The sequence below is a fragment of the Miniopterus natalensis genome, chromosome 2 (assembly GCF_054644295.1).
Source record: "Miniopterus natalensis isolate mMinNat1 chromosome 2, mMinNat1.hap1, whole genome shotgun sequence".
Lineage (NCBI taxonomy): Eukaryota > Metazoa > Chordata > Mammalia > Chiroptera > Miniopteridae > Miniopterus > Miniopterus natalensis.
This window is the reverse complement of record NC_142082.1, coordinates 166,930,097-166,957,429: the sequence shown is the minus strand read 5'-3', so window position 1 is coordinate 166,957,429 and position 27,333 is coordinate 166,930,097. Positions and strand designations below refer to the sequence as shown.

At 40.4% G+C, this 27,333-nt stretch overlaps 1 protein-coding gene across 1 annotated transcript; it reads right to left on the bottom strand.

Moving 5' to 3' along the window:
• Positions 1–5,167: 5,167 nt before the first annotated feature.
• On the bottom strand, positions 5,168–17,616 carry NECAP1 (NECAP endocytosis associated 1). Its single transcript, XM_016221863.2, has 8 exons — positions 17,519–17,616; positions 12,512–12,612; positions 12,251–12,355; positions 11,507–11,588; positions 10,576–10,684; positions 10,299–10,482; positions 8,271–8,373; positions 5,168–7,945 (listed from the first exon to the last, which is right to left on the bottom strand). Exons 1-8 carry the CDS (start codon positions 17,611–17,613, stop codon positions 7,897–7,899), a joined length of 828 nt encoding a protein of 275 aa, XP_016077349.1. The 5' UTR covers positions 17,614–17,616; the 3' UTR covers positions 5,168–7,896.
• Between the last annotated feature and the right edge of the window lie 9,717 nt (positions 17,617–27,333).

Below are 27,333 nucleotides of genomic sequence, written 5' to 3'. Positions count from 1 at the left end.
TCAAAGAAATGGAGATCAGGAATTAACTGACAAAAAGTCAAAATAATTGTTCTAAAGATGCTCAGAGATATATAAGAAAACACAGGCAAACAATTTAATGATATCAGAAAAACAATACAAGGGAACAACACAGAACTTCAACAAAGACATAGAACATAAAAAAGAACCAAACAAATTCTGGAGCTGAAGCATACAATGACTGAACTGAAGAGTTCAATAGAGAGCTTCCAGAACAGATTTAACTAAGCAGAAGACAGAATCAGTGATCTATAACACAGATCCATTGAAATGATCCAATCAGGAGAGCAAAAAGATAAAAGAATGAAAAGGGAGGGAAAAACCCTACAGGACTTACGGGAAACTATTAAGACAAATAATCTATGCATCATTAGAGTCCCAGAAGAAGAGAGGGAGAAAGGAACTCCATTCTGAGTCCTAGAGTTGGGGCCCAGAATGGCAGGAGTGGTGCTTTGGGCCCATCCACATGAAAAGATGCTCAAAAGCAGTAATCAATAGCAAACTTCAAATAAAAACCACAAGACATCACCTCACACCTGTTTGAATGGCTATCATGAAGAAGACAGGAGATAATTGTTGGCAAGGATGTGGAAAAAGGGAACACTTGTACACTGTTAGTGGGCATGCAAGCTGGTACAGCCACTATGAAAAACAGTATGGCCCTTTATTGAACAAGATGGTGGTGTAGGTAACCGCTGTACCAGCCGCCTCCCAGAACCACATCAAAATCACAACTAAAATACAGAACCACCATCACTCAGAACCTCCTGAAATCTAGCTGAACAGAAGTCCTACAACCAGGGAACTGAAGAAGCACCAAGACCAGTAGGAGGGGTGGAGACGTGGCCGCAGGCCCACACCTGGTGCCACAGGTTAAACCTGGGAGGGACATCTCGGTGGTGGAGGTTTCCCGGAGAAGTGAGGGGTCCCAGCCCCACATCAGGCCCCCTGCCCAGGGCTCCAGGGCCGGGAAGAGAAGTCTCCACAACTTGGGCTGTGAAAACCAGCGGGGACTATCACTGAGGGACACAGAGGGTGCGGGAGTCCCAGGCAGCTCCTCTTAAAGGGCCTGAGCACGGACTCACTCGGACGCGCTCCCTCTGAGCCCCAGAGCCAGGCAGCAGCCTGAAAGGACCTGGGACACTCGGGGAGGAACTAACCTGCCTGAAATTGGGGTGAGAGATGGAGGGGCAGCTTCCTCCCAGGCAGAAGAGCTGGCAGAGGCCATGGCTCCTTTGGCGAGTCCTCCCCACACAAAGCGGGCACACAGGCACCATATTTGAATCTCCAGCACCTGACTCACACCTTTGGCCCCACCCCTTGATTCCTGGAGGCCCAGCCCCTCCCCACCTGCAGGCTCATCCAAACCATTTTCAGTGGCTTTTCTATGCAAGTGGCCTCTCGCGCCTTATGCTTAGGACTTGCCTAAAACCTCTCAAACAAGCAGCAGTGTGCCCCACATGGCTTGATAAGTGGCAGCTGGCCTGGAACTAGTGCCAGCCTGCATTGGTTCATAGCTTGGCCTCTCCTGGATGTCTCCAAGCTCAGCACAAGTAGCAGCCAACTACGGTTTGCTGTGTAGTTCATGCTGGGTGGCCCTGGGAAAGGCACTGGCACAGGCTGACTTTGCACCTTCAGGGAGGGCCCAGAAACAGTGCACCTGGTGGTCACACTCGACCACACTGGATTACAACCCTACCACATCCACGAGTGACACACTCAAGGGGCGGACTTGGAAAACACCAAAGCTCCACTGAAGTAAATCCTGCTCCACAGGAGTGTCTCCAGCACAGCAGCTCTTTGAATGTAGTTTCAGCTGGTCCTCACAGCTGATTGGCCTGGGAGTCAGCTCCTCGCAATGACATCAATAGCAACCAAGGCTCAACTACAACAGGACAGTGCACACAGCCCACACAGGGGAGCACCAAGAAGGCCCAGCTCAGGTGACTGGGGAGGCTGAGCCACTGGACCCTACAGAACACCTATTACACAAAGCCACTCTACAAATTCCAGAAGACATAGCAGCTCTACCTAATACATAGAAACAAACACCGAGAAGCAGCCAAAATGTGGAGGCAAAGAAACATGTCACAAAGGAAAGAACAGGAAAAATCTCCAGAAAAGGAACTAAATGAAATAGAGCCATACAAGCTACTAGATAGAGTTCAGAATTATGGTTAAGGATGCTCAAGGATATTAGTAAGACTATTAAGAAAACAAGTGAGACCATCGATGACATAATAAAGTACCAATTTAAAATGAACGCTACAGGAACTGAAATGAAGAATAATTTACATGGAATCAACAGTAGAGTAGAGGACGCTGAGAATCAAATCAGCAATTTGGAACATGAGGAAACAAAAAACACCCAACCAGAAGAGCAAAAAGAAAAAAGAATCCACAAATATGAAGATAGTATAAGGAGCCTCTGGGACAACTTCAGATGGCCCGAGATTTGTATTATTGGGGTGCCAGGAGAAGAAAGAGAGCAAGAAATTGAAAACTTATTTGAAAAAATAATTACAGAAAACTTCCCCTACCTGGGGAAAGAAATAGACTTCCAAGTCCAGGAAGCACAGAGGATCCCAAACAAGAGGAACCCAAAGAGGCCCACACCAAGACACATCATAATTAAAATGCCGAAGGTTAAAGACAAGAGAGAATCTTAAAAGCAGCAAGAGATAAACAGTTAGTTACATACAAGGGAGCACCCATACGACTTCCAGCTGATTTCTCAACAGAAACCTTGCAGGCCAGAAGGGAGTGGCAAGAAATATTGAAAGTGATGAAAAACATGGAACTACAACCAAGATTGCTCTACCCAGCAAAGCTATCATTTAGAATTGAAGGTCAGATAAAGAGCTTCTCAGGCAAGGAAAAGCTAAAGGAGTTCATCACCACCAGACCAGTACTATGTGAAATGTTGAAGGATCTTCTTTAAGAAGCTAATGAACAAAAGAATCTGACAGACTAAATAGATCCAGAGACACTGAAGCATGCAACGGACAATCATATTTCAGAGGAAAAAGGGAAGGGGGGTGGAGGGTGGGAAGAGATTAACCAAAGAAGTTATATGCATGTGTGCATAACCTATGGACACAGACAATGTGGTGAAGGCCTGAGGAGGGGGTGGGAGGGAGGTGAAAGGGGTCAATTGGGGCAAAAAAAATGGGACACCTGCAATACTTTCAACAATAAAGGTAAACTTTAAAAAAAAGAAAAAGAATATGGCCCTAGCCTGTTTGGCTCAGTGGTTAGAGTATTGGCCCATGGACTGAAGGGACCTGGGTTTGAATCCAGCCAAGGGCATGTATCTCAGTTGCAGGCTTGATCCCTGGCCCCATTTGGGAGGCAACCAATCGATGTGTCTTTCTCACCTCGTTTCTGATGCACTCTCTCTCATTCTCTCCCCCACTTTCTGAAAACCAATGGAAAAAAATCTCCTCAGGTGAGGATTAAAAAAAACCCAATATGGAGGTTCTCCAAAAATTATAAATAAAACTATAATATAATCGGAAATTCCACTTCTGGATATATATCCAAAGGAAATAAAAACAGGATATAAAAGAGGTATATACACTCCCATGTTTACTTCAGCATTCTTCACAATAGTCAAGATAGGGAAACAAGCTAAGTGCCTGTTTACAATGAATGGATAAAGGTACAGTATATGTCTACAATTCATTCAACCATGAGAAAAAAGGAAATCCTGCCATTTGCCATAACATGGATGAACCTCTGGGCGTTGTTAAGTGAGATAATTCAAAGAAAGAAAGACAAATACTATATAATCTCACTTATATGTAAAATCTAAAAAAGCCAAATTCATAGGAACAGAGTAGATTGGTGGTTACCAGGGGCTGGGGCCTGAGAGAATTGGGGCAATGTGATTTAAGGGTACAAACTTGCAACCAGTAGATACATAATTCCTGGAGATATGATGAACAAACAGCATAGTCTTTAGAGACAATACTGCATTATAAACTTCAAAGTTGCTAAGAGACTAGGTCTTTTTTTTAAAAATATATCTTTATTGACTTCAGAGAGAGGAAGGGAGAGGGGGAGAGATAGAAACATCAATGATGAGAAAGTCATTGATTGGCTGCCTCCTGCATGCCTCCAACCGAGGATCAAGCCCGCAATCCGACCGGGAATCGAACTGCAATCTCCTGGATCCTAGGTGGATGCTCAACTGCTGAGCCACGCCCAGCTGGGCAAGAGACTAGATCTTAACTCTTCCCACCGCAAAAAACAAATAATTATGTGATGTGATAGAAGTGTTAGCTAACACCTGTTTTTCCACATTCCCAACAAACTTTGGATTGGATGCATGTTTAAACTCCATAGACAAAATGTGCCTTGGCAATCTTCATTTATGTTTCTTTCTAAATGCTTCCTGTTTGTAGGAAGAATGAGCAGTAGTTCCTAGTTGTGCTAGTTGCTACGAGGAGCACGCCCTCTGGTGGCCCCCGACTGATATGCAGCCAGATAAAACAGTCACAGAGTGCTTCAATGACATTGCTTTCCTACTACAGGTTTAGTGGCAGAGCACACATAATGTTAAAAAGCAAACTTTTTAAAATCCACACTAGATCTTAATGCATTATTGTGTTTGAGGGGATAACACTATCCTTAGATTGAAAGGACAAAACATTTGATCACAACAATTATCTTACTCCTGCCTAAGATGTAGGCAATTCAAGTATGCCAGAGCTTTTTAAAAAAGGATACCATCCCTATATCTTTTTTTTTTTTTTGTCTTTATTGACTTTAGAGAGAGGAATGAGGAGGGAGAGAAGTAGAAACATCAATGATGAGAGAGTTATTGATCGGCTGCCTCCTGCATGCCCCCAACTGGGGATCGAGCCTGCAACCCAGGCATGTGTCCTGACCAGGAATGGAACCACGATCTCCTGGATCCTGGGTCGATACTCAACGACTGAGCCACGGCAGCTTGGCCCTATATCTTGATAGCTTTCAAAAGGGGATGGAACTTCCACAGCAACCCAAATTAAAGGGGCATCACCTTCCAGAGCACGTAACATTTCATGAAGTAGTATTTAAGCTAGCTTTACAAGATGAGAAGGATTTCAATAGGCAGGCATAGAGGGAAAGGTATTTTAGACAGAGGGAATTTTTTGCAAGCATTCAGTGCTCACGGTGCTGATGGCATTTGAAGAATGACTAGTACCCTGGTTTGCTAGAGCGTACTGAGTGAAAGGGAAAACTCAGAACGGAAGATAAAATGGTATTTGAACTTTATTTTGTAAGCAAAGGGAAATCATTTAAGGCAATGAGCAGGGAGGAAAGAACATGAGCAGGGCTTGGTTTAGGAAGATTATTCTGGTGGCAACATGTAAACTGAATTGAAGCTAAGAAAGCTACAGGCAAGTGACTACCTAGAAGGTTACCAGAATGGAGGAAGTGAGGAGTAATCAAAGTTCACATTTCAACCATGAAGGCAGGTGTCAATGTGTAACTGGGGGAGTTGGGCTAAAAAATGATTGTCTACATTTTTTCCCAAACAAAACCTGAGGATTAGGTTACAGTTCTATCAGTGACAGTGCCTCACAACTCAGTAAAGAAAGGCCACAGTTGGGAAACCATCTAACCCCTACCGTTAGAGATCAAATGGGGAGGGATAGCAAAATCTCTAGAGAGAGCAATATGTTACTTTACAAAAAAATTTTAAAAAAAAGGCAAGCACCCAAATCATTGTGATTCATCTCCTGTAATAATCACTGAGTGAGAACTCCAAGGTCCTCTAGCTTCCAAAGTCTATGACTCACTTTAGTTCTATCTCTTACACTGATTCCTTTCATTTATGCTGATTATAGTTTGGGATGTAAGAGGTGGCCTAGATCATGAAGATAATTTGAGGCAAATGAAATTAACAGGACTAGCAGATAAATAATGAATATAAATGATCTCTATTAGGAGTGCTCTATGGGTCTAGAACATGAGCAGAGATGTAGCCTCAATTCCTTAAGAGCCCCTATTTCTTGAAAAAGAATAACTATGTCATTTTATTACCTACTGGCCCATTCATATTAAATTTAAAAAGGGTAATGAAATAGGAAAATTAAAAGATAAAAGAGACACTACCTTTTTTCACATTTTTAATTACCATTATTGCACCAATACAGCATATGCTTTATATACATATAATCTTAAACTTCAGTATCAACTTTTCAGCAATTCAAATACATAATATATTATCATCTTGAGAATACAAAGAACACAACGTGAAGGAAGATTGAGAAAATAGGTTCCCAATAGTCACTAGTGATTCTACAGACTTTCCTTTTAGTGTTTTCTATGGAATTTTAAAATGTCCTGCCATGGCTCTCTAAGAATAGAGCTGCCTGGAAGGCGAAGCAATGAAAAGAAATGGACCCAAAGTTAAAAGGAGTCAAGAAGTAAATCCAGGAGAGAGAATATATTTTGAAAATAAACATAAGGACTCCCTTCCGTCAAAATGTACACATCTAAATAGGTACTAAGGGAAGAAATTGTATCTTTTCATTTTATCCTCAAAACTGTTCATGAACAAACAGATAGTGCCCAATCATCTAAGAAAGGGAACTCTCTTCACAGCATTGTAGAAGGAATGATGGGCAGAGGGAAAGGAAAGTGTTGGGAGAGCAACTTGCTTTGAGATACCCTGGGTGATGGGTATTAAAGCCGTCATTTGAGCAAAACCTGTCATAGCTAAAGCAGTGACTCTCCAGCTTCCTTCATAAGTGATGATTCATGTAATAGCAGCTTTTCTATTGAAGAGCTAGATGGATTGAAAAATGTTTACGGAAAGGGGCCAGATACCCAGGCAGCAAGGCAAAGTGGGTACTGAACAAGAGTTAAATGCTTTCAACCTCTGCTCTGCAAATCAGGTTAAAAACTCTAACCCTTCAACTTTAGGTCAAAGTACAGCAATTAAATGGAGCTACAAGGAAGTACAGCAGGTCCTTTAATAATGTAATTTTGTTATGCTGATGAGATGCTGTAGGAACTTAACTCTTGTTTATATCAATTAGCCTATGATAAAACTGGTTTTTTTAATGAGCGGTTTAGCTTAAAGTCACAGAACCTATTGACATCCTTAATTGAGAACTTACTGTAAACACTTCTCTAGAATATAACTTGGAAAACACTTGAACCTCCTTCATCCAAGAGACACCCACTGATCAAAGACGTTACACTATTCAACAAACAAGAATAGTGGAGATGCCACCAATACAACCCTCTTATCATAGGAAGAGACATGTAAACACATGAGGGTGACGGAACTGCACTCAGCACTGGATAGTCACTGAATAGGATTAACCTGGAGGAGGACATATGGCAGAGACCCGCGACACAGGTTTTTCTTCATTCCTATCCCTGTCAAAATTCTGTATTTGTAAACACTGAGGTCAGTCTATTTTCAGAATCTTGGGTGAGTGGAAAAGGAAGTATCAAGGCTTTTGTCTCCCCTGAAATTGCTAAATAGGGCTTCACAAAGAGGCACACAAGGGTCATGAGATGATTCTGAAATATGTTAAAGAATTTTAAAAATGGAGAAAAATTCTGCAGATGTTAGGTGTCATTTTCCCCTCACAGAGACCCTGGCCTTTGGAGCACTGCATAGTCAGCCATGTGTATGATAAGACCCACTATTCCCCTGCCTTGATAGTGAGGAGAGAAGAGATACTTTCTTGGCTGTACAAGTAACAACACAGGGGAGTGACATAAATCAGCCAGAACGCAATGGAGAAGCTATAAAAAAGATTGTCCAGTAATTTTGGTTCTGAGGAGAGTAGGGATCCCTAACTTCCCTCACAGATTGGTGCCCTCAAGGTCATTTTTTCAATTCTGTCCTTAATGTCCTGCCAATGCTATTCAGAACTGGACCCAGTTGGATGGCTGTGGTGCCTGGTTTGAAACAGAGCTGCAAGACAAAATAGAGAGAAAGCCAAAGGCATGATATTAGGATAGCTACTCCATTCTTTACTCAACAGTTTCAAAGAAATCACTGCTCAGAATTTCTGAAACTATTTCCCAGCAATCCTACTTACCAAGGACTAAAATATCCCACTCAGACTTCATTCTACAGTTTTATCTCACCATCCCCAGCACTTCTATACTTCCTTAGAATTCCTGCCAAAAACTCTGTATAACCTACAAATGCTGTTTTCCCAGATCAAAGATTTCATCTGACTGTACATACCATTCATACCCTGACTGAGACTATGTTGGTTTCACTATGCTTGTACCTGGATGCAGTGCTAAAGTCTCCCCACAAATCATTGCTTGCAGAAACTGGAGCTGGTGCTGGTGTGGGAACAGGAGCAGGAGATTCCAAATCTAAAAGGATATCTGAATATAAGGCAAGAGAAGAAGAAAAAAAAGAGGAGAAACAAAATAAAAAATATTAAAAATGAAAGCGTATGTTCACAGAATCTATATACAGCAGCTTTCTTTGTAATAGCCAAAAACTGAAAACAACCTAGATGTCTTGACATGGGTGATGGTTAAACACACTGTGGCACATTACTACTCAGCAATAACTAGGAAGAAACTATTGATATACACAACTTGGACAAATCCCAAGGGAATGATGCTGCGTGAAAAAAAGCCAAGCCCAAATGTTCTATGCTATGATTCCATTTACATAACATTCCCAAAGTGACAAAATTACAGAGATGGAGAACAGATTAGTAATTGCCAAGAGTTAGAGACTGGGGAGAGGATGGGGATGAGGGAGAGGAGAAGAAGCTAGGAGGAAGGTGTGGTTATGAAAGAATGACACAAGGGATCCTTGTAGTGATAGAACTATTCTGTATGCTGACCATGATGGTGGATCCAGGAACCTACATATAATAAAACTGCACAGAACTAAATACACACATACGCACAAAAGAGAACACATAAAACTGATGAAATCAAAGAAAGAATGTCAGTTTCCTAGTTGTGATATTAGACATAGTTTTGCAAAATGTTACCATTAAGGGAAACTGAGTAATGGGTACAGGGTTTTCTTTGCATTATTTTTACAACTGCATGTAAATCTACAATTATCTCAAAATAAAAAGTTTCATTTAAGCCCTGGGCCTGGTGTGGCTCAGTTGGTTGGAGTGTCAACCCATACACCAAAAGTCACAGGTTTGATTCCCGGTCAGGGCACATACCCAGGTTGTGGGTTTGATCCCTGGTCAGGGTGCATATGGAAGGCAACTGATCGATGTCGCTCTCTCTTTCCCTCTTCCTTCCTCTCTCTCTCTAAAATCAATAAAAACATATTCTTGGGTGAGGATTAAAGGAAAAGTTTAATTAAAAAAAATTTTTTTAATAAATCTTATATATTATCCCTAGCCTTCCAGTGATACTTTTATAACTCACAGATTATAATATCTGGTTTCCTAGTCTTAGGAAAATTCCTTTCTGAGTTCTAATATTCTCATTCTTTAAATGTAAATAACTATATGTGTTCTTTTTCCCACTCGATAGTAAGGAAGAACAAAAATGCATTCACAAACCCAGATGTCTCATTTCCTCTCAATTGCCTTCTTGAAGAAATGGGAAGGATTAAGAATTAACATTTACTGAATGGCTACTAGGCTTCTAGTACTGTGCTCAGTGCAGTTCATCATTTAATCTCCATAATCCTGGGATAGTTTTACTTCTCTATTTTGCAGATAAGGAGACTGAAACTCAAAGAACTTAAGTAATGTCACCAAGTACATTCAGATATAGAGTAGCAGAGCCATGTCTAAAACTTGGTCCATCTGACTCTCAGGCCTACTAGCATCTAACCAAGGCATAATGAAGGAAATCGTCTTTTTAATATCTACCCATTTTCTGCAAAGAACCTACCAGATGCCATTATTCTCAGTTCACCAGAAAAGCTTTGGTCCCTTGCTAGAGGCTACATGAATCATCTTTTCAGTACCAAGTGGCATTTAATAGAAAAAACATCAAGCCCAGCTGGCATGGCTCAGCGGTTGAGCATCTATCTATGATGCAGGAGATCGTGGTTCAATTCCTGGTCAGGGCACATGCCTGGTTTGCGGGCTTGATCCCCAGTAGGGGTCGTGCAGGAGGCAGCTGATCAATGACTTTCTCATCACTGATGTTTCTGTTTCTGTCTCTCTCTCTCTCTCTCCCTCTCCCTTCCTCTCTCTGAAATCAATAAAGACATATTTAAAAACAAAAACCATCAACATTCTCCTTGGCAAACAGGTGTTATCCAGTTATAACCTCAGATATGATTTCTGAAAGTTAAAAGTATTAGAGAGATTTACCTGCATCACTACCTCCATGGTTAGATTTCGGAATGGGTGGTGGAGTGACATGATTGCTGATGGCAACTGAGGAGGATGGTGGAGGAACAGTAACTTTGCCTCCAGGTGGGGGAGGGAGTAAGCTTAGGCCTCCAGTCCCTGCAGTCTTGGGCTTTGAAGTGCCTCCTTTCTTGGTTGTAATGTTCTATAAAAGTAAAAGGAGGGAGAGTGAGAGAGAAAAAGAGGAATCACAGGCCTCTGAAAAATACAGAAAGGGAGAGGGGGAAAACACACTCACCCCAATACTCAACTTGATGGTCTGCCCTTCCTTGAAGCCCAGATCCAACTTGGGACGGGTGTCCATCTCCTGAGATTCTTTGGAAATCTCAGATTCCTGCTTTACCCACCTTCAGCAAAAGAGTAAGTTATCTTAATTTGGGATTCCCTGAAAACAGAGTTTTACACACAAATATGAGCGTAGCTAATTTATGTAAAATAGGATTCCAGAAAGCAAAGTGAGAGAACATGAAGAGCTGAGAAAGAAAAGCCAAGAAAGAAGGCAACTAGGGCTCAATACCACTGAAAAACCAAACAGAATGTGTATTAAACTTGTCCATCCAGAGGGCATTTAGCCACCAATTCCCACCCCCCAAAGTTGAGGGCTGCTCCTGAGGGGTGTTAACTCCTCAGTTCTTCCAGGCTACACCCCTGTGCTGAGTGGCCTTCCCAACTTCAGAGAGTCCTGAGGCAGAAAAGTAGAGAGAGGTATGCCTGCCCTTGAAGTAGGAAGCAGACAGTGTGCATGGTACTTTCCACTACAGCTATGCCAAAGTCAGGTGGGCTGAAGAAATGGTGCAATAGGCACAAAACATGTCAGTTACATGAAGTAACAAAACTGGCACTTAACTCCCCACATATCTTACATGCAGCCATGCTGTTACTGTATGCCTCCCTCAGTCACCAAAAACAATGGCAAATTCCCCAGAGGCATAAACAAAAGCATCATCTCAAACCATTGTACAAGGAATCTAAAACATATTCCGGGCTATAAGAATAAAATAGATGTGAATATCATGTAAGGAAACAGAGTGAATGGGAAAATTTATATTCATAATAAACTAGTTTACCAAATAAAGCAGCCAGGAGGTAAAAGAGATAGTGCCCATTCAACTAAGAAACAGCTTTCCCAAAACCATTCAACCTGGTAACTAAGGATGAGCTTCACTCACTTGAAGTGATCTTGCAAGGAGACATTAAAGTCAAAGGCATCACCCCGATCTGTGAAACCAATGCCAATGAAAGCGCTGCGTCCTGGGAAAAAGATAGGAATACTTAGAAGTGTCCTTATGGCAAATTCTACCCAATGAAAACATAAGTTATTCTACCTGAAGTCTAGGAATGTGAATCATTTTCCCCCAGACCAGAGGTCCACAAAATACATAGATAGAGCCCTTGTTCAAATGCTGCCGTAGCTTGCTTTTGTAAGTAAAGTTTTACTGGAACACAGACACACCAATTTGTTTACATATGGCTGCTTTTACACTACAACAGCAGAATTGAGTAGCTGCAATAAAAGAGCAACCTCAAATATTTACTACCTGTCTCTTTATAGAAAAAGTTTGCCAACCTCTGATATTGACTATGGAGAAAAGATAATGGTTGCCCCAGATATGGGTGACTTAAGATAGTCCCACCACAACCCACCACAAACAACAAATGGGCAATACGTGTAAATCCTTTTGTTATACATTTTGATTTATTTACATCTACCTACTAATTACGTCTTGAATTTGTATTTATATCTATTACAAATAATATGTTAATCCTCCTTTAGCAGCTATAGTTAACTGTGGAGAAAGAGGAGGAAAAATTTAGTAAACTGAAGCGAGATAAATGCAATCGGGACACCTTTTCATTGAAGTGCATCAACTATTTTCCTAATCTCACCCCATTCCAAATCTCACATCCCTTACCAGTACCATCCTGGATCCGGATTACAAAGTAGCGGCTGGAATCTGTCACTGTCTCCACAGCAATACCAGGGTACTGTTCTACTGGTGCCTGAGCAAAGAGTTCCCCTGACAGGTAAGAAAAAGACTTCTTTGAGCAAAGGAAGCAAAAATCTGAAACTCCACTTAACAAGTATTTCCATTTCAGTCCCCAACTTGAAGGTACTTACAAAAGCATACCAAAACAATATCCTTAGTATGTTAAGAGCCACCAGCATAGATTACCTGAAACTTTATCCTCGAGTTTGATATAAGCAATCTTCCCTTTTGAAGTGATTCGGAGGCGACCAGTCCAATCAGGCTGGTCTAATTTCCAGTCAGATGCCCTACGACAGGAAAATGGGAAGCCTCAGGCCTCGGGTCCATGTCCTTAATATACTGACAAACTACACAGAATTGTTTGCCATATTTCTATTTTCCTGTCCTGGATTACTTATTCTTTCCACCTATTAAATAATCAACAAAAATAGCTCATGATCCCCTCTTTAAAATGTCTCCTGTTACATACAGTCCAAAACAAATAAAGACAATGTCACTATTAGAGGACTCTGGAGTCCAATAATATTACCTTTCATTGAATTCAACCAATATTTACAGTTATTGTTCTAGGTGTTTAGGATACAACAGCAAATAAAACAAAGACCCCTGTCCTTGTGAGGCTTACATTCTAATAAAAAATAGGCACCCGGCCAGCGTGGCTCAGTGGTTGAGCATCGACCTATGATCCAGGAGATTGCAGTTGGATGCCCGGTCAGGCACATGCCTGGGTTGCGGGCTCAATCCCCAGCAGGGGACGTGCAGGAGGCAGCCGATCAATGACTCTCTCTCATTGATGTTTCTTTCTCTCTCTCTCCCTCTCCCTTCCTCTCTCTGAAATCAATACAGATATATTTAAAAATAAATAAATAAATAAAACTAAAAAAAAAAAAGGACAATAAAAAAGAAACATACTAAGTAAAATAACTAGTAACTCAGGAGGTGATAAGTACTAATGTAAAAAGGAAAAGCTGAGGCAAAAAAGGGAGATTGGGAGGGTAGTAGGAGAGTAAAAACATGCTGCAGCAATCAAGAGGGTGGTCAGAGTAGGCCTTATTAACAAGGTGAAATGTGTGTAAAAACGTGAAGGAAGTGAGAGCAAAGATGCTAAGGTAGGAGCCTGCCTGGAATGTTTGCCCTCAAGCAAGGAATAAAGAAAGAGATGAGGTGGGGGAGCTAAGAGAGGGCCTATTCATGAAGGACCTTATAGGCCACTGCAAGAACTCTGGCTCTGCCCTAGCCTGTGTGGCTCAGCTGGTTGACCGTCATTCCATACACCAAAAGGTCACTGATTAGATTCCCAGTCAGGGCACATGTGCGGGTTATGGGTTTGAGCCCCAGTTAGGGGCATGCAAGAGGCAGCAAATAGATGTTTTTCTTCTCCCTTTCCCTTCCTCTCTCTCTAAAAAAATCAATATAAACATATTTTTAAAACAACAACAAAAAACTCTGACTTTTACTGAGTGAAAGAGGAGCCTTTACAGGTTTTAAGCAGAGGTGTGACATGATCTCCCTTTTATTTTAAAAGAATTCCTTTCTGCTGTTTGTAGAAGCAGTGTAAGGATATAAGTGCTGAAGCAGGGGGATTAGTTAGGAGACTACTGCAGCAATCTAGAAGAGTCATGATGGTGACCAGGAAGAAATAGCAGCAGAAGTGGCTAGATTCTGGATATATTTAAGGTAATGGCAGCAAGACTGCCTAACAGACTGAAGAGAAAGAGAGAAGTCAAGGATGACTCCAAGGTTTATAGCCTTAGCAAAGAAGTTGCCAATAACCGAGATGAGGAAGACTATATTGGTAGCGCATGTCTGGGAAGAATGATCAGGAGTTTCGGATATGCTGAATTTGAGATGTCCAGTAGATTTTCAAGAGAAGATATAGAGTAGACAGCTGAATATATGAGTCTAGAGTTCATAAAAGACATGTGGACTAGAGATACAAATGTTCATGAAACACTAGAAAACACTGAATATTTATCATCTGTATCATAAATGAATTTGAATGCAATCTAAACATTCAAATATGACCAATTTTACAAAACAATGCATTTGTGATTCTCTTTTGCCAGGAGTGTGGAAAAAGGAGGGCAAAGTAAAAGTTATTAATAACTTATCCCTTTGGGACCTGAGGACTAATACGTCCAGGTTAGAAAGGTAACAACAGGGTATATATGAACAAGAATGAGTTTAACAATAAGCAAAAGGTGGAAAGGAGAAAAGTGAAAATTAAAATTAGCACAGGTTTTACAGGATTTTTAAGGTAAATCCTTGTCATGCCCTTCTCTTGATGCCCTGCTCTCAAAGACCCTTAAGTACCTGAATCTGATCCAGATTAGAGTGCTGTAGAGGTCCCAACTATTAATTTTTAATTGAGTTGTTACTTATTCAACCATACCACAAGAGCTAGAGATAGTGAAATGGCTATTGAAAATATTAGAAACCAGCCTACTAGATGTGTTTCTTTGGCCAGGTTCCTTCTCGTATTTATCGTGTGTGTCTAGTGGTCCATACTTAACAAATTCTGAATAAGTGAGTGGATATTCATGGCAGCAGTTTCCCTCAGTCTTTAGCCTTTAGCTTTAGTTCCTCTCCCACTCCCAAGGCCTAGCCTGAAGAATTCTTGGTTTTGCTGGTTTTCTGACAATATTCTAAACTGACCTCACAAATTTTCATTTACCTTAGCAATAAATCCTTACAGCAGTCACATGGAATAGGCATGAAAACCCTATTATCACTTTCTCTCTCTCTCTAAATGAAGGGAAGAATAATTATACAGTAACTAATAATGTCTAAGTTCAAAGTCCAGCATTCTTTTCATTACACTAAAACACACTAGAATTTAATATTAATTTCACTGGGGAGAAAGGCAGTAATGAATTTATAGCTTGGGAAACCATTTTCTAGCTATTTATAAAGTTTCTCATCAACCTAAATTTTCCTTCCATTTGTCTGGACAGTGAAAGTCTGGAAAGCAACAGCTTACATTAGGTGAATCCAAGTCATTTATTCCCTCTGATATTATTAATCACTAAAAGAAAGGATTTCTCCTGCTCCCTAAAAAAAAACAGTTTTTCCTTTAATGGTAGCTTAGAGAATAAATCATGCTCATAATGTAAAGTGGATTCTGATATACAACAAAAAAAAGATTATGCAGACAAGACAGAAAAGTAATATTTATCAAGCATTTATTACGTGTCAGTCATCATGCCCACTCTTATGAAAATTAAGTGAGAGGATCTTGCAAGGTAATTAGTATTATATCCATTTTTATAGATGAGGAAACTAAAGCTCTAAAGAGTTAAGTGACTTGCCAAGGGTAACCCAGCAAATAAATAAGAATCACGATTCAAACTTAGTTCTGCTCCACTCACTCACTACACTAAAAAAGGAAAATTAAGAAATTGCTTTGATGGCTCAATGCAGTTAACTGACATAAGGATAAAGGCTGTGGATAATCTACGAAATGAGATAGAGAATGCAGATAGGGAGAGAAGGTAGGTCTTTTAAAAAGCCTGAAGTAGAAGAAAAGGAATTGAACCCCACTACAATGTGTATCACATCCTTCAGGAAATCTTAACACCTAAAGTTGAAAGGCTTGAGCTATTTCCCTTATTTAACACTTTCGGTCAATGCTAATTTGTGTGATTAAGTATAATCTTCCAATTTCTTCTTACAGTCAACATTTACAGAGTGCCCACTATGTGTCAAACAAGATCAAGTGTTCATAGTCTTGTCTGGAGATACAGGAGACCAAATAATCAATTACAATACAGAAGGAAAGGCACTATGAGAGAGACAAGCATAGGTGCTAGGGAAGCACAGAGAGCACACCTAAGCCAGAATGGAAGGGTCCAGGGGGGCTTCCAAAGAAGGCGTCTCAGATGAGTCACACATACAGTACTACCATCAAAAAGCATGTAGATTCCTATTCATGCTCAATCTGGGGTCTGACTGAAAGCTTGAAATTAGGGCTGTCTCTTTGCCAAAAGGGCACAATTTACAGCGTTTAGTGCATAGGTCAGCAAGCACAAAGATATTGATTTATGAGGAACAAACCTCTGCTACAAAGGCAAAATAATGGACATAGGGAGAGGATAACTTTTCAGCCAAGGAAATAATAAATGCCAAGAGGAAAATCATAAAGATGATATGGATCAGAGAGAGGAATAAAAACAGTATCATATATTTATATACTGCTTTACTGTTTCCTAAATTCTTTCACATGTATTATATGATTTCATTTAACTCTCCAAAAACTTCTGTGAAGTACATAATTACAGCAGGTTTTATTATCATTGGTTTTTTTTTCTGTTTTACAGATGAGAAAACTGAGGCTTGGAGAGGTTAAGAGCTTTGTCCAAAAATCATACAGCAGTTAAATTGCCAGGGCTCATAGTCATACTTTTCTAACATGTACCCACTGAGTTACATGTTAACTCTTTCCACTACTGATTTCATAACTTCCTACAGCATCCTCAGACCTTGGCAGTCATTTTATAGCCAGGTGGTTGGTTAGTCCTACAGAGTAAATGCTGTGTTAACTCTGAAGGGAAAGGCTATAGGAGAGGATAAGTGGAGAGGGAGTTAAGAAGATTGAAAATACTGTATAAACATCAAGAAAATATGAAAAGAAACAAAATGGACAACCACTGGAAAACCTAGGATCATAACCTTTGCCCACAGGCAAAAGATGTGAAAAGAAAACCAATTGGTGGATGATGACATTTGGTGGCAAGACTGACAACTGCACAAAAGATAAAATGGATCATACAGAGAGTGGGCAAGAAAACAATGATTATCCACAAACGTGCACGTAGTATTAGAAATGGCGGGGGCAGAGGGGGATGAGGGTGACAAATTCAAGGGCGCAGGGAAGAAGGAACGAAAGGTGACTGGAGACGGAGCAGGCAGAACTGGATGTGGGTGATGGGACGCGGGCGGATGTCCCTGAAGGGTCCGGGGGAGGAAGGACTGGAGGGAGCAGGATGGTAATTTTTTTAAAGCGGTGTAAACAAGGATGATGGCAGTCAGGAGTTGGGGAAGAACAGGACAGGGCGGTAACATCCCAGGTGGGGAGGCTAGCAAGGTGACAACCCAGAGATGGGGCAGTGGCCTTGACGAGCGGCGTGCTACCTGGGAAGGAAACTGTCATCCCCGACCGGGTACGCGTGTGCTGCAGTGCCTCGGAGTTAGTACCTGTAACCGCGGTTGGAGGCCCGGGGCGGAATCCGGTAGACGCTGATATCGGGCTTCACACACAACACAGACTCATACTCCACCTCCGCCGCCATCTTGGCTCTGCTCGCCGTGCCACTGGGGGCGGGGCGTAGAAACGGGGGCGGTATGGGGGCGGGGAGTGTCGGGACGTGACAACTTCCGCTTACGTTACTTCCGTTTAACTTGATTCCGGAGCGGGTTGGGAAGCCATATTAAAACCTGGAAACGATGAAGCTGCGCGGCTCCCATCTTAGGTAATGGCAGAGATGCCATCCTAGTGCGTGACTCACATTTAGGCAATCTCCGTTCCCGAGAGGTAACGGGGGCAGCGCCATCTTGCTTCCGTCAGGGACCCGCGATGCTCTGAAGGACGAGGACTACCTTGAAATCTGGCGGGTTTTTCTGCCGAGAGTCACTTCTTGATCAGTTTCCTGGCAGAAATTGGCCTGTCGGTAATTCCCAACCTAGAGGAACTGTATGATCCAGTCCTGGACGCGGTGGATTTTAACCCATCGGAGCCTAAACGTTAAAAATGCCCAGCCTGATTAATTACCGCATAGCGCCATTGTTTCTACTATTTTCCACAACAGCACCTGTTGAAATACTGTGCTGCACTTTCAGTTGTGTATTCTGGTTATCTTTTTGGAAAATTTGATCCTGTTAAACTTTTAAGGGGGATCAACCCTTAACAAATACAGGAAGCATAATAAACTATTTCATGGCTCCTATTTGTCCCCAGTTCTGTTATAATGATAACAACCTACTGAGCTCTATAAATAATGTTCCCATGCGCTCCAAATGTAAACTTGCCACAACAGTTACAATTAAAACAATTAAGCACACATAGCAAATGGCAAAACCAAGATAGAACTCAAGTAATATTTTCAATAGTAAAGATACATTTAAAAACAAAACAAAAAAATGTATGTACAATGTTTATTACAACGTTGTTTATAATAGTGAAAAAATGGAAACAACATGAGTGTCTATCAATTGAACTTGGTTAATGGCATATTCATTACCATGGTTTTCTTTGCAATGTATATGTTAAGGCCATAGAAAGAGATTCAAGATTTAAAGCAAAACAACAAAACCCTTTCACTTAAAATTTCAGTAATCCTCAACTGTTTCCCTAAATTGCCGGTTCTTCATACCTTTCCTTCCGTGCATCAAACTTTCTACCTTAAACACTCTCCCCAGCCTGTCAATTTGAGGAACTGATACATTCACGTATCAGCTAAAATAATACCTGCTCTCTGACTTTCCTGGGACCTGTAGGTGAATTTTCTCTAATGCTTCCACTTGCTTGTGCTATGCCTTTTTGTTGTACCTAATACTTCAAGTATCTCCTACTAAACTATAAGCTCCTTAAAGGCAAGAACTTTGCTTTTTCAGCACCCAGCCAATGCCCTTCACATAGTAGGTAATAATTGTTCAATAATACAAAATTTTTATTTAAATCTAATTAGTCAATTTGCCCATTTCCCCAAATTCCCCAATTTCAGAACCCTATATACACTTCGCAAAAAAAATCAAAGAGGCCCTTGACAGTTTGAGGCAGTGGTTAGAGTGCCAGCCGGTGGACTGAAAGGCCCTGGGTTTAATTCTGGCCAAGGGCACATACCTCGGTTGCAGGCTCAGTCCCCTGCCCCAGTTAGGGCATGTGCAGCAGGCAACCAATCGGTGTGAGACACATTGATGTTTCTCTCTCTCTCCCTTCCACTCTCTCTGAAAAGCAATGGAAAAAATATCCTTGAGTGAGGATTAATAAAAAAATTAAAAAAAGTCAAAGAATGTAGAAGGGTATCAAAGAAAAGTGAAGGTCCACGTCTCTATATTATTAACATCTTAATGCCAACAAATCAATAACTTAAATGAAATGGTCATTGATGTACACAACTTGCCTAAAATAATTCAAGAAGACAGAAAATCTGAATAGCTCCATATCTATTAAAGACATTGAATTCATAACTGAAAATCTTCCCAACTGGTTCAGCCAACCTTTTCATTGTTGATCAAATGTTTTAAAAAGAAATAATATAAACCCTGTACAAACTCTCTAATAGAAGAAGAAAAAACACCTTTCAACTAAATTTTATGAGATAATCATTACCTTGATACCAAAACCAGACAAAGATATTACAGGAAAACTGCAGACCAATATTTCCACATGAGCAAAAATTCTTAACAAAATACCAACAAATCATACATCCAACAATGTGTAAAAAGGACAATACACTACGACTAATTGGGGTTTACTCCCTAAGAATTTAAGGTTAGTTTAACATTCAAAAACGAATAAGAATAGCTAATATCTGGAAACAGCCCAAGTGCCCGTCAGTAGATGAGTGGATAAAAAAGCTGTGGGATATTTACACCATGGAATACTATGCAGCTGTAAAGAAGAAGGATCTCATACCCTTTGGGACAGTATGGATGGACCTGGAGAATATTATGCTAAGCGAAATAAGCCAGGCAGAGAAAGACAAACATCACATGATCTCACTTATATGTGGAATCTAAAAAACTTAATAAACTGATGAACAGAATAGATTCAATGACATGGAAGCATGGATCAGACTGATGAATGTCAGAGGGATGGAGGAGGGCGGGTGGGTGGGGGGGAAGAGATTAACCAAAGAATTTATATGCATATATGCACAACCCAAAGACAAGGACAATGGTGTGGAGAGGGACTGGGGAGGAGGATTGGATGGGGTGGAACGGATCTTTGGGGAGAAAAAGGGACATCTGTAATATTTTAAATAAACAAACAAAAAAGAATGAAGCCTATATCTGCTAAATAGAAAAACAAAACAAAACAAAAAAACGAGTAAGTATACTGAAATTAACAGTATAAAGGAAACGTATGTCATCATCCTTCCCCCCGATTCAATACTTATGATAATAAAAACTCTCAGCAAACTAGGAATAGAAGAGGAATTTCTTAGTCTGATAAAGGACATCTATGAAAAACCTACAAATAACATCATGCTTAATGGTTAAAGATTGTATGCTTTTCTGCTAAGATCAAGAACAAATTGTCCTAGAAGTCTTAGGCAATACAATAGGGAAATAAAAAGAAATTAAAAGTGTACCATTTGGAAATGAAGAAATAAAACTGCCTTGACTCGTGGGTGACATCATTACATACACAGAAAATACTAAGGGATAATTTGTTCTTTCCCAGCCAAGAAAATTTAAAATACATTGGCAAGAATTTACCTCAACCTACCACTAGGGGGTAGTAGCTACATAATGCAAAAATTCTGGGCTGGAGAATAGATTAACTGCCCTAGAGATAAAGCTAATTTTCTCACATGTGACTTTCTAAGTGTATGTGACTTAACCAAGTTAAGCACCTTTGTTGAAAACGATGGAGGCCTCATCCATTCAAATCTCAATTACCTCTAGATATAATTTAAACATGGTAAGTCATGGTTTTCTTGACTTATCTCCACACACAAGTCATGTGTAGTACGTAGGTGAAATAGTAGTAAGATGAAATAGTAACATATTTCCCAGCTCTTCCTTCTTTTCCCACACACAAAAAGTTATTTGTCACAGATTTTTAAATTCTGATTTACCTTCGCTCAGAGTACTGCTATCCATCATAAAATCGTACTTGTTAAAGTATAATTTCTCTGAATACTGGGGTTGCTACAATGCAGTGTCAAAAATCGTAATGAGATCGAATCATAGTTTACATAGCTTTCTTACTTAGAATGGACCTTACTGCCCTTGTAGTTGACATCTCATATTTTGCATGACAGGTTTGAATCCCGGACTTATTAAATCATTTGTCCAAAGACAGTTGATGATGCAGTCTGAATTGGACTTATGACTTACAAACTAACACTCTTCACACCACACTAACACAGGGAGCACCCAAAACACTGGTTCAAAATTAGCAGATATGTATGGTTTTATATGCACATCTATGTTAAGATATATGAAATATTTATCGCAGTAGTTTTGTAATAAAAAATGGAAACAAATACCCATCAATCTGGAATTGATCAATTCCATAAATAAATGGTACATCTATCAATACAGTATTATGTGCCTGTTAAAAATTAAGATTGATCTATATGTTCTGCTATGAAAAGGTAAATTGATAAGTGAAAACTGCAAGGTACAGAAGAAGTATAGTATTAGGTCATTTGTATAAAAATGAATATACAATATTTAAATGTGATAGGCATAAAGTAGTTATGGAACTATGGCAAAGACTTTTTCTTTTTTTAAATTTTTATTTATTGATTTTAGGGAGAGAGGAAGGGAGAGACAGAGAGACACTCTGAGAGAGAGTGGCACCTATTTGTTGTTCCACTTATTTATGCATTACTTGGTTGCTTCTTGTATGTGCTCTAACCGGGGATCAAACCCACAGCCTTGGTGTATCAGGACAATGCTCTAACCAACTGAGCTACCCAGCCAGGGCTATAGCCAAGACTCTTAACAGGGGCTGTTAGTTCTGGGAAAAAGAAAAGGAAAGGAAACTTTTTTATCTTATACCCTCCTTTATGTTACTCTTATAATAATAGTGATAACTGCCCTGGCTGGTATGGCTCAGTTGGTTAGAGCGTCATCCCTTACACCAATAGGTGGTGGGTTCAATCCCCAGTCAGGGTGAGAGCAGGAGTCAACCAACTGATGTTTCTCTCTCACACCAATGTTGCTCTCTCTCTCTCTCCACCTCTCTCTCTCTCCCCCTCTCTAAAATAATAAAAATAATAATAGTAATAACTTGTAAGAGTAAATCAAGAACTACTTATATAAAATTTCAAAACATGAAAAAAACTATGTATTGCTTATGGAGTCATATATATGTAGTAAAAGTATAGAAAAGTGATTATCTCTGGAAAAAGAGGGAGATAAAAAATTGGGGGAAGGAGTATATATATATATTTTTTCAAGTGCAACACATGTCAAATTTATTAATGCATTTGTCATTTGCTGTACCTGAGGACCTAGTTAAAAAGAAAAAGTAAAGTCCAGCCTTTTAACCCCGAGATCTCTCCTCATATATATTGTCCTCCTTCCTACTTGAGTTATTAATGCTGTTGTGGTAACTTATCTGCTTGAGGCAATACCAATCCCCTCTCTCTATTTAAAGACAGCCTGTACCTTAGAGGTGAGAATCTTCACAAAGAATGTATTCAGTGTGTAAAGTGGCACCACCGCTCTGCTGTCCATTTGTCATTTACTATTTCACAGCAGGCAAGTGGCCCCAGGTGAATTATGAGCAGGTATTATTAGTCATACCCCTGCTCCTCCGCCAGGCGTATATATCTTTAAAAAATACCTGAACTAAATATAGCAAAATATTAAAACCTAATAAAGCTAATTAGTTAAAACTTGATAATATTTTTATATACTTATTTGTCTGTTTTAAATATTTGTAATAATAAAATGGAGAGTGGGATTCCAAGAGGTAAAAATTAAATACTGAAGAAATGATCTGATAAGTTACTGAGTGATATGAGTTGCAGAATTATGTGTATGTTTAAAATTAGTGTATGGAATGACCAAAAGCACAAAACACACCCATGTACTTACATGTACACAGCAAATTTTTGAAAAGGATACACACCTACATCTCATAACAGCCACTTCCTGCGAAATGGCCTTGGGGAGAGGAGGAGAGAATAAATTTTAACTTTTTTACTTTATACACGTCCACATTTGATTTATCATGAGTATGTTTTGTAATTCAAAAAACAAACTTTTTATATTTACTTATTGGGGCGGCATTATTTAATGAAATTATCTAGGCTTCAGGTGTACAAATCTACAACACCTCATCTGTGTACTGTACTGGGCGCTCACCGCGCCAAGGCAGGCCTCCTCCCATCCCCGCCTGCCCCGTGCCTCCCCTCGCCCCTGCCTCTGGGGAACGCCATGCTCTTGGCCGTGCCTGAGTTTTGTGTGTGTGGGTTTTTCTGCTTACTCCCCTCACCTTTTTCACCCAGCCGTGCCATGACCCCCATCCCCTCTGTTGTCTGTTTCTATTTCATTTATTAGTTAGTTTTGTTCATTAGATTCCACATATGAGTGAAATCATATGGTAAAAAAGTAGATAAACATTTTAAAAAGTGACAGATACTACACTGGCCTTAATGATTTGATGATGTTTTAACCAAACAGTGAATAAAGTCAGCCACTGACCTAAATCTAGCAGCCCTGCCTCCCGTTCCTCAGTGCCGCCCTGCAGCTCCCGGGTCAGGTTAAACTGCCTCGGCTTGCGAATTTGACAATCTCTAAATCTGAGGCATAATGAATTTCAGTTTTGCTCAGTTGATTTACCGCTATATCCCCAGCAACTAAAACGGTGCCTGGCACAAAGCAGGTTTTCATCAATATCTGTAATTTAAATGACAATGACCTCGAGAAAAGGGAAAAAAAAAGAGATTCTAGAATGACAGACCTTAGGATCCAAGCCGTCTTAGCGTTTGTGAAGAAAATTCAGTCAGGTCCTACAACCCTGAAAAGTAAAGGGTATGTCACACTTGAAGAAAACTCACTTGAAATTCCGGATCCAGATTAGAACTCTTAAGTTAGGGTTCTTTTTCCTATTTAAGGAAAACACCTATTTCCTCCTGGGCGTTCTCGTCCCAACAGCTGCAGAACATGGGTAATGATTTGGACCCAGGGCGGTTTGCAGCCGTAACTCATCCTTTGAAAGTCTCCACTCCATCCCAAGGACATGAAGCAAGTGCCGGGTGTAATTAAGAGGCGGATCAGACGGCAGAGTGGGCGATGCCTGCCTTTCCTTCCACCTCTGCCACCCCCCTGCACCGCCAAACACAAGTCCAACAGAAAGACCTTCTACTCCCTGCTACGGCTACTAGAGCCTGCAGATGATTTTCTAAGGAAATGCTTGATTTCCAGAGTAATCACCTTATTCAACCAAGAGTCTTAGAGGGCATTTATCACCTCCGGTTGTCAAAAAGAACATTTTTTTAATCTCTCAATACCCAGTGTTGACAAGAATATAGAACAAGGGAAACTGGCGGGAGATAGCAGTACCTAGTAAAGTTGAACACGCTTGTGCTTTATCACAGACATTAAGAACAACTACTGTGCCCTGGCCAGTGTGCCTCAGTTGCAGGGTGTTGTCCTATGCACAGAAAGCTTGGTGGTTGTTCGGTTCGGGTCAGGACACATTCCCCGGGCTGCGGTCTCCATCCCCGGTAGGTGGCCTGCAGGAAGCAGCCCGTCGATGTTGCACTCTCACCTGGATATTTCTCTCTCTCCCTCTCTCTTCCTCTTGCTCTAAAAATCAATAAAATTTTTTTTTAAAAGAAGAACAGCCCTAGCCAGTTTGGCTCAGTGAGTAGAGTGTCGGCCCTCGGATTGAAGGGTCCAGGGTTTGATTCTAGCCAAGGGCATGTACCTCAGTTGCAGGCTCGATCCCCAGCCCCAGTCCGGGTGCATGTGGGAGGCAACCAATCAATGTGTCTCCCTCAGGTTGGTGTTTCTCTCTTTCTCTCTCTTTCCCTCCCTCCCACTCTCTGAAAAAGCAATGGAAAAATATCCTCTGGTGAGGATTAAAAAAGAAGAAGAGCAACTTCTGCAAATATACCCAAGGTCCACCCACCGGCTGGGTGTATGGTATCCACGGAGTATTGGTTCCAGGACCCCCTGAGGATTCCAAAATCCTCGGACTCTGAAGACCCTGATATAAAATAGTATAGTATTTGCATACAATCCACACACACCCTCCCATATACTTTTTTCCCCCCTCTTACTGAAATACGTATTTTACTTAATGTAAGTATATTTTGAAACAGATTTGTAATTTGTACAATTTAATGCTTTAATTATTTTTTCTATTTAAAAAAAACACAAACCATTAGGCTCTTTCCATTTCAGACCATGTTGTATTTTCCCCTTTATTATTGTTCTGACATAGCCGGCCCCTGTAGCTGCCTCTTGCCATATTAGCTGCCTCTCCCAGTAGTACCTGGACGGGAGCTGCCTGTCACCATAGCAGTGGCCTCTCCCAATAGTGTCTGCCTCTCACCAACTGGCTGCCTCTCAGTGACAGTGGCTGCCACTTCTGATACTTGCTGGCATGCTAGCTGCTTCTAGGGATAGTAGCGGCCTCTGGCCTCCATATACTTTAAATTATCTCTAGATTATTTATAATATCTAACACAATGTAACTGCTATGCAAATAGTTGTTATACTGTTTTGTTTAGGCAATAATGACAAGAAAAAAAGTCTGGATATATTCAGTACAGACGCAACCATCATAAGCCTAACTACATAGTACATATCAATAACAACATAACATTTTTTGGAATATTTTCAATCCACAATTGATTGCATCCACAGAGACAGAAACCACGGATATGAAGTACTGGCTATAGTCAGTGTATGGTGAAAGGTGGAGGTCTAGCTTGACTTTTTTGCATGTACCTGTCCAATTTTCCCAGCACCATTTATTGAAGAGGCTGTCTTTTCTCCATTGTATGCCCTTGCCTCCTTAGTCAGATATTAACGGATCATAATGGCTTGGGTCTGTTTCTGGGGTCTCTATTCTGTTCCATTGGTCTATATGCCTGGGGTTGTACCAATACTAGGCTGTTTTGATTACAGTGGCTTTGTAGTACAGTTTGATATCCAGTAAAGTGATCCCTCCCACTCTGTCCTTTTTTCTCAAGATGGGTGCAGTTATTCAGGGTCTTTTTTGGTTCCAGATAAATTTTTGAAATGTTTGTCCTAGATCTGTTAAATATGCTGTTGGTATTTTAATTGGAATTGCATTGAATCTATAAATAGCTTTGGGTAGTGTGGACATTTTAATGATATTAATTCTTACAATCCATGAACATGGAATATTCTTCCACTTGTTTATATCTTCCGCTATTTCTTTTTCAGTGTCCTGTAGTTTTCTGAGAACAGGTCTTTTACATCCTTGGTTAAGTTTATTCCTATGTATCTTATTTATGTATTTATTTTTTAAATATGTCTTTATTGATTTTAGAGAGAGAAACATCAGTGATGAGAGAGTCATCCATCAGCTGCCTCCTGCATGCCCCCCACTAGGGATCAAGCCCAAAACCCAGGTATGTGCCCCAACTGGGAATTGAATCTCGATCTCCTGGGTCATAGGTCGATGCTCAACTGCTGATTCATGCCAGCTGGGCAAGTATCTTATTTTTTTCAGTTGCAATGGTAAATGGTATTGTTTTTTTAATTTCTCTTTCTGAAAGTTCATTGTTGGTGTATAAGAATGCCATTGATTTCTGGATGTTGCTTTTGTATTCAGCTACCTTGCCAAATTCATTTATCAAATCTAGTAGTACTTTGATGGAGTCTTTAGGGCTTTCTATGTACAATATCATGTCATCTGCAAATAATGACAGTTTTACTTCCTCCTTTCCAATTTGGATACCTTTTATGTTTTGTTCCTGTCTGATGGCTATGGGAAGGACTTCCAGTACTATGTTGAATAAGAATGGTGAAAGCAGACATCCCTGTCTTGTTCCTGTTTTTAAGGGAAATAATTTTAGTTTTTGACCATTGAATGTGATGTTGGCTGTAGGTTTGTCATATATGGCCTTTTGATGTTGAGGTATGATCCCTCTATTCCCACTTTGCTGAGAATTTTTATGAGAAATGGGTGCTGGGTTTTGTCGAATGTTTTTTTCTGCATCTATTGATATAATCATATGATTTTTGTCCTTCATTTTATTTATGTGATGTATCACGTTTATTGATTTGCAGATGTTGTACCAGCCTTGCATCCCCAGAATAAATCCCACTTGGTCATGGTGTATGAT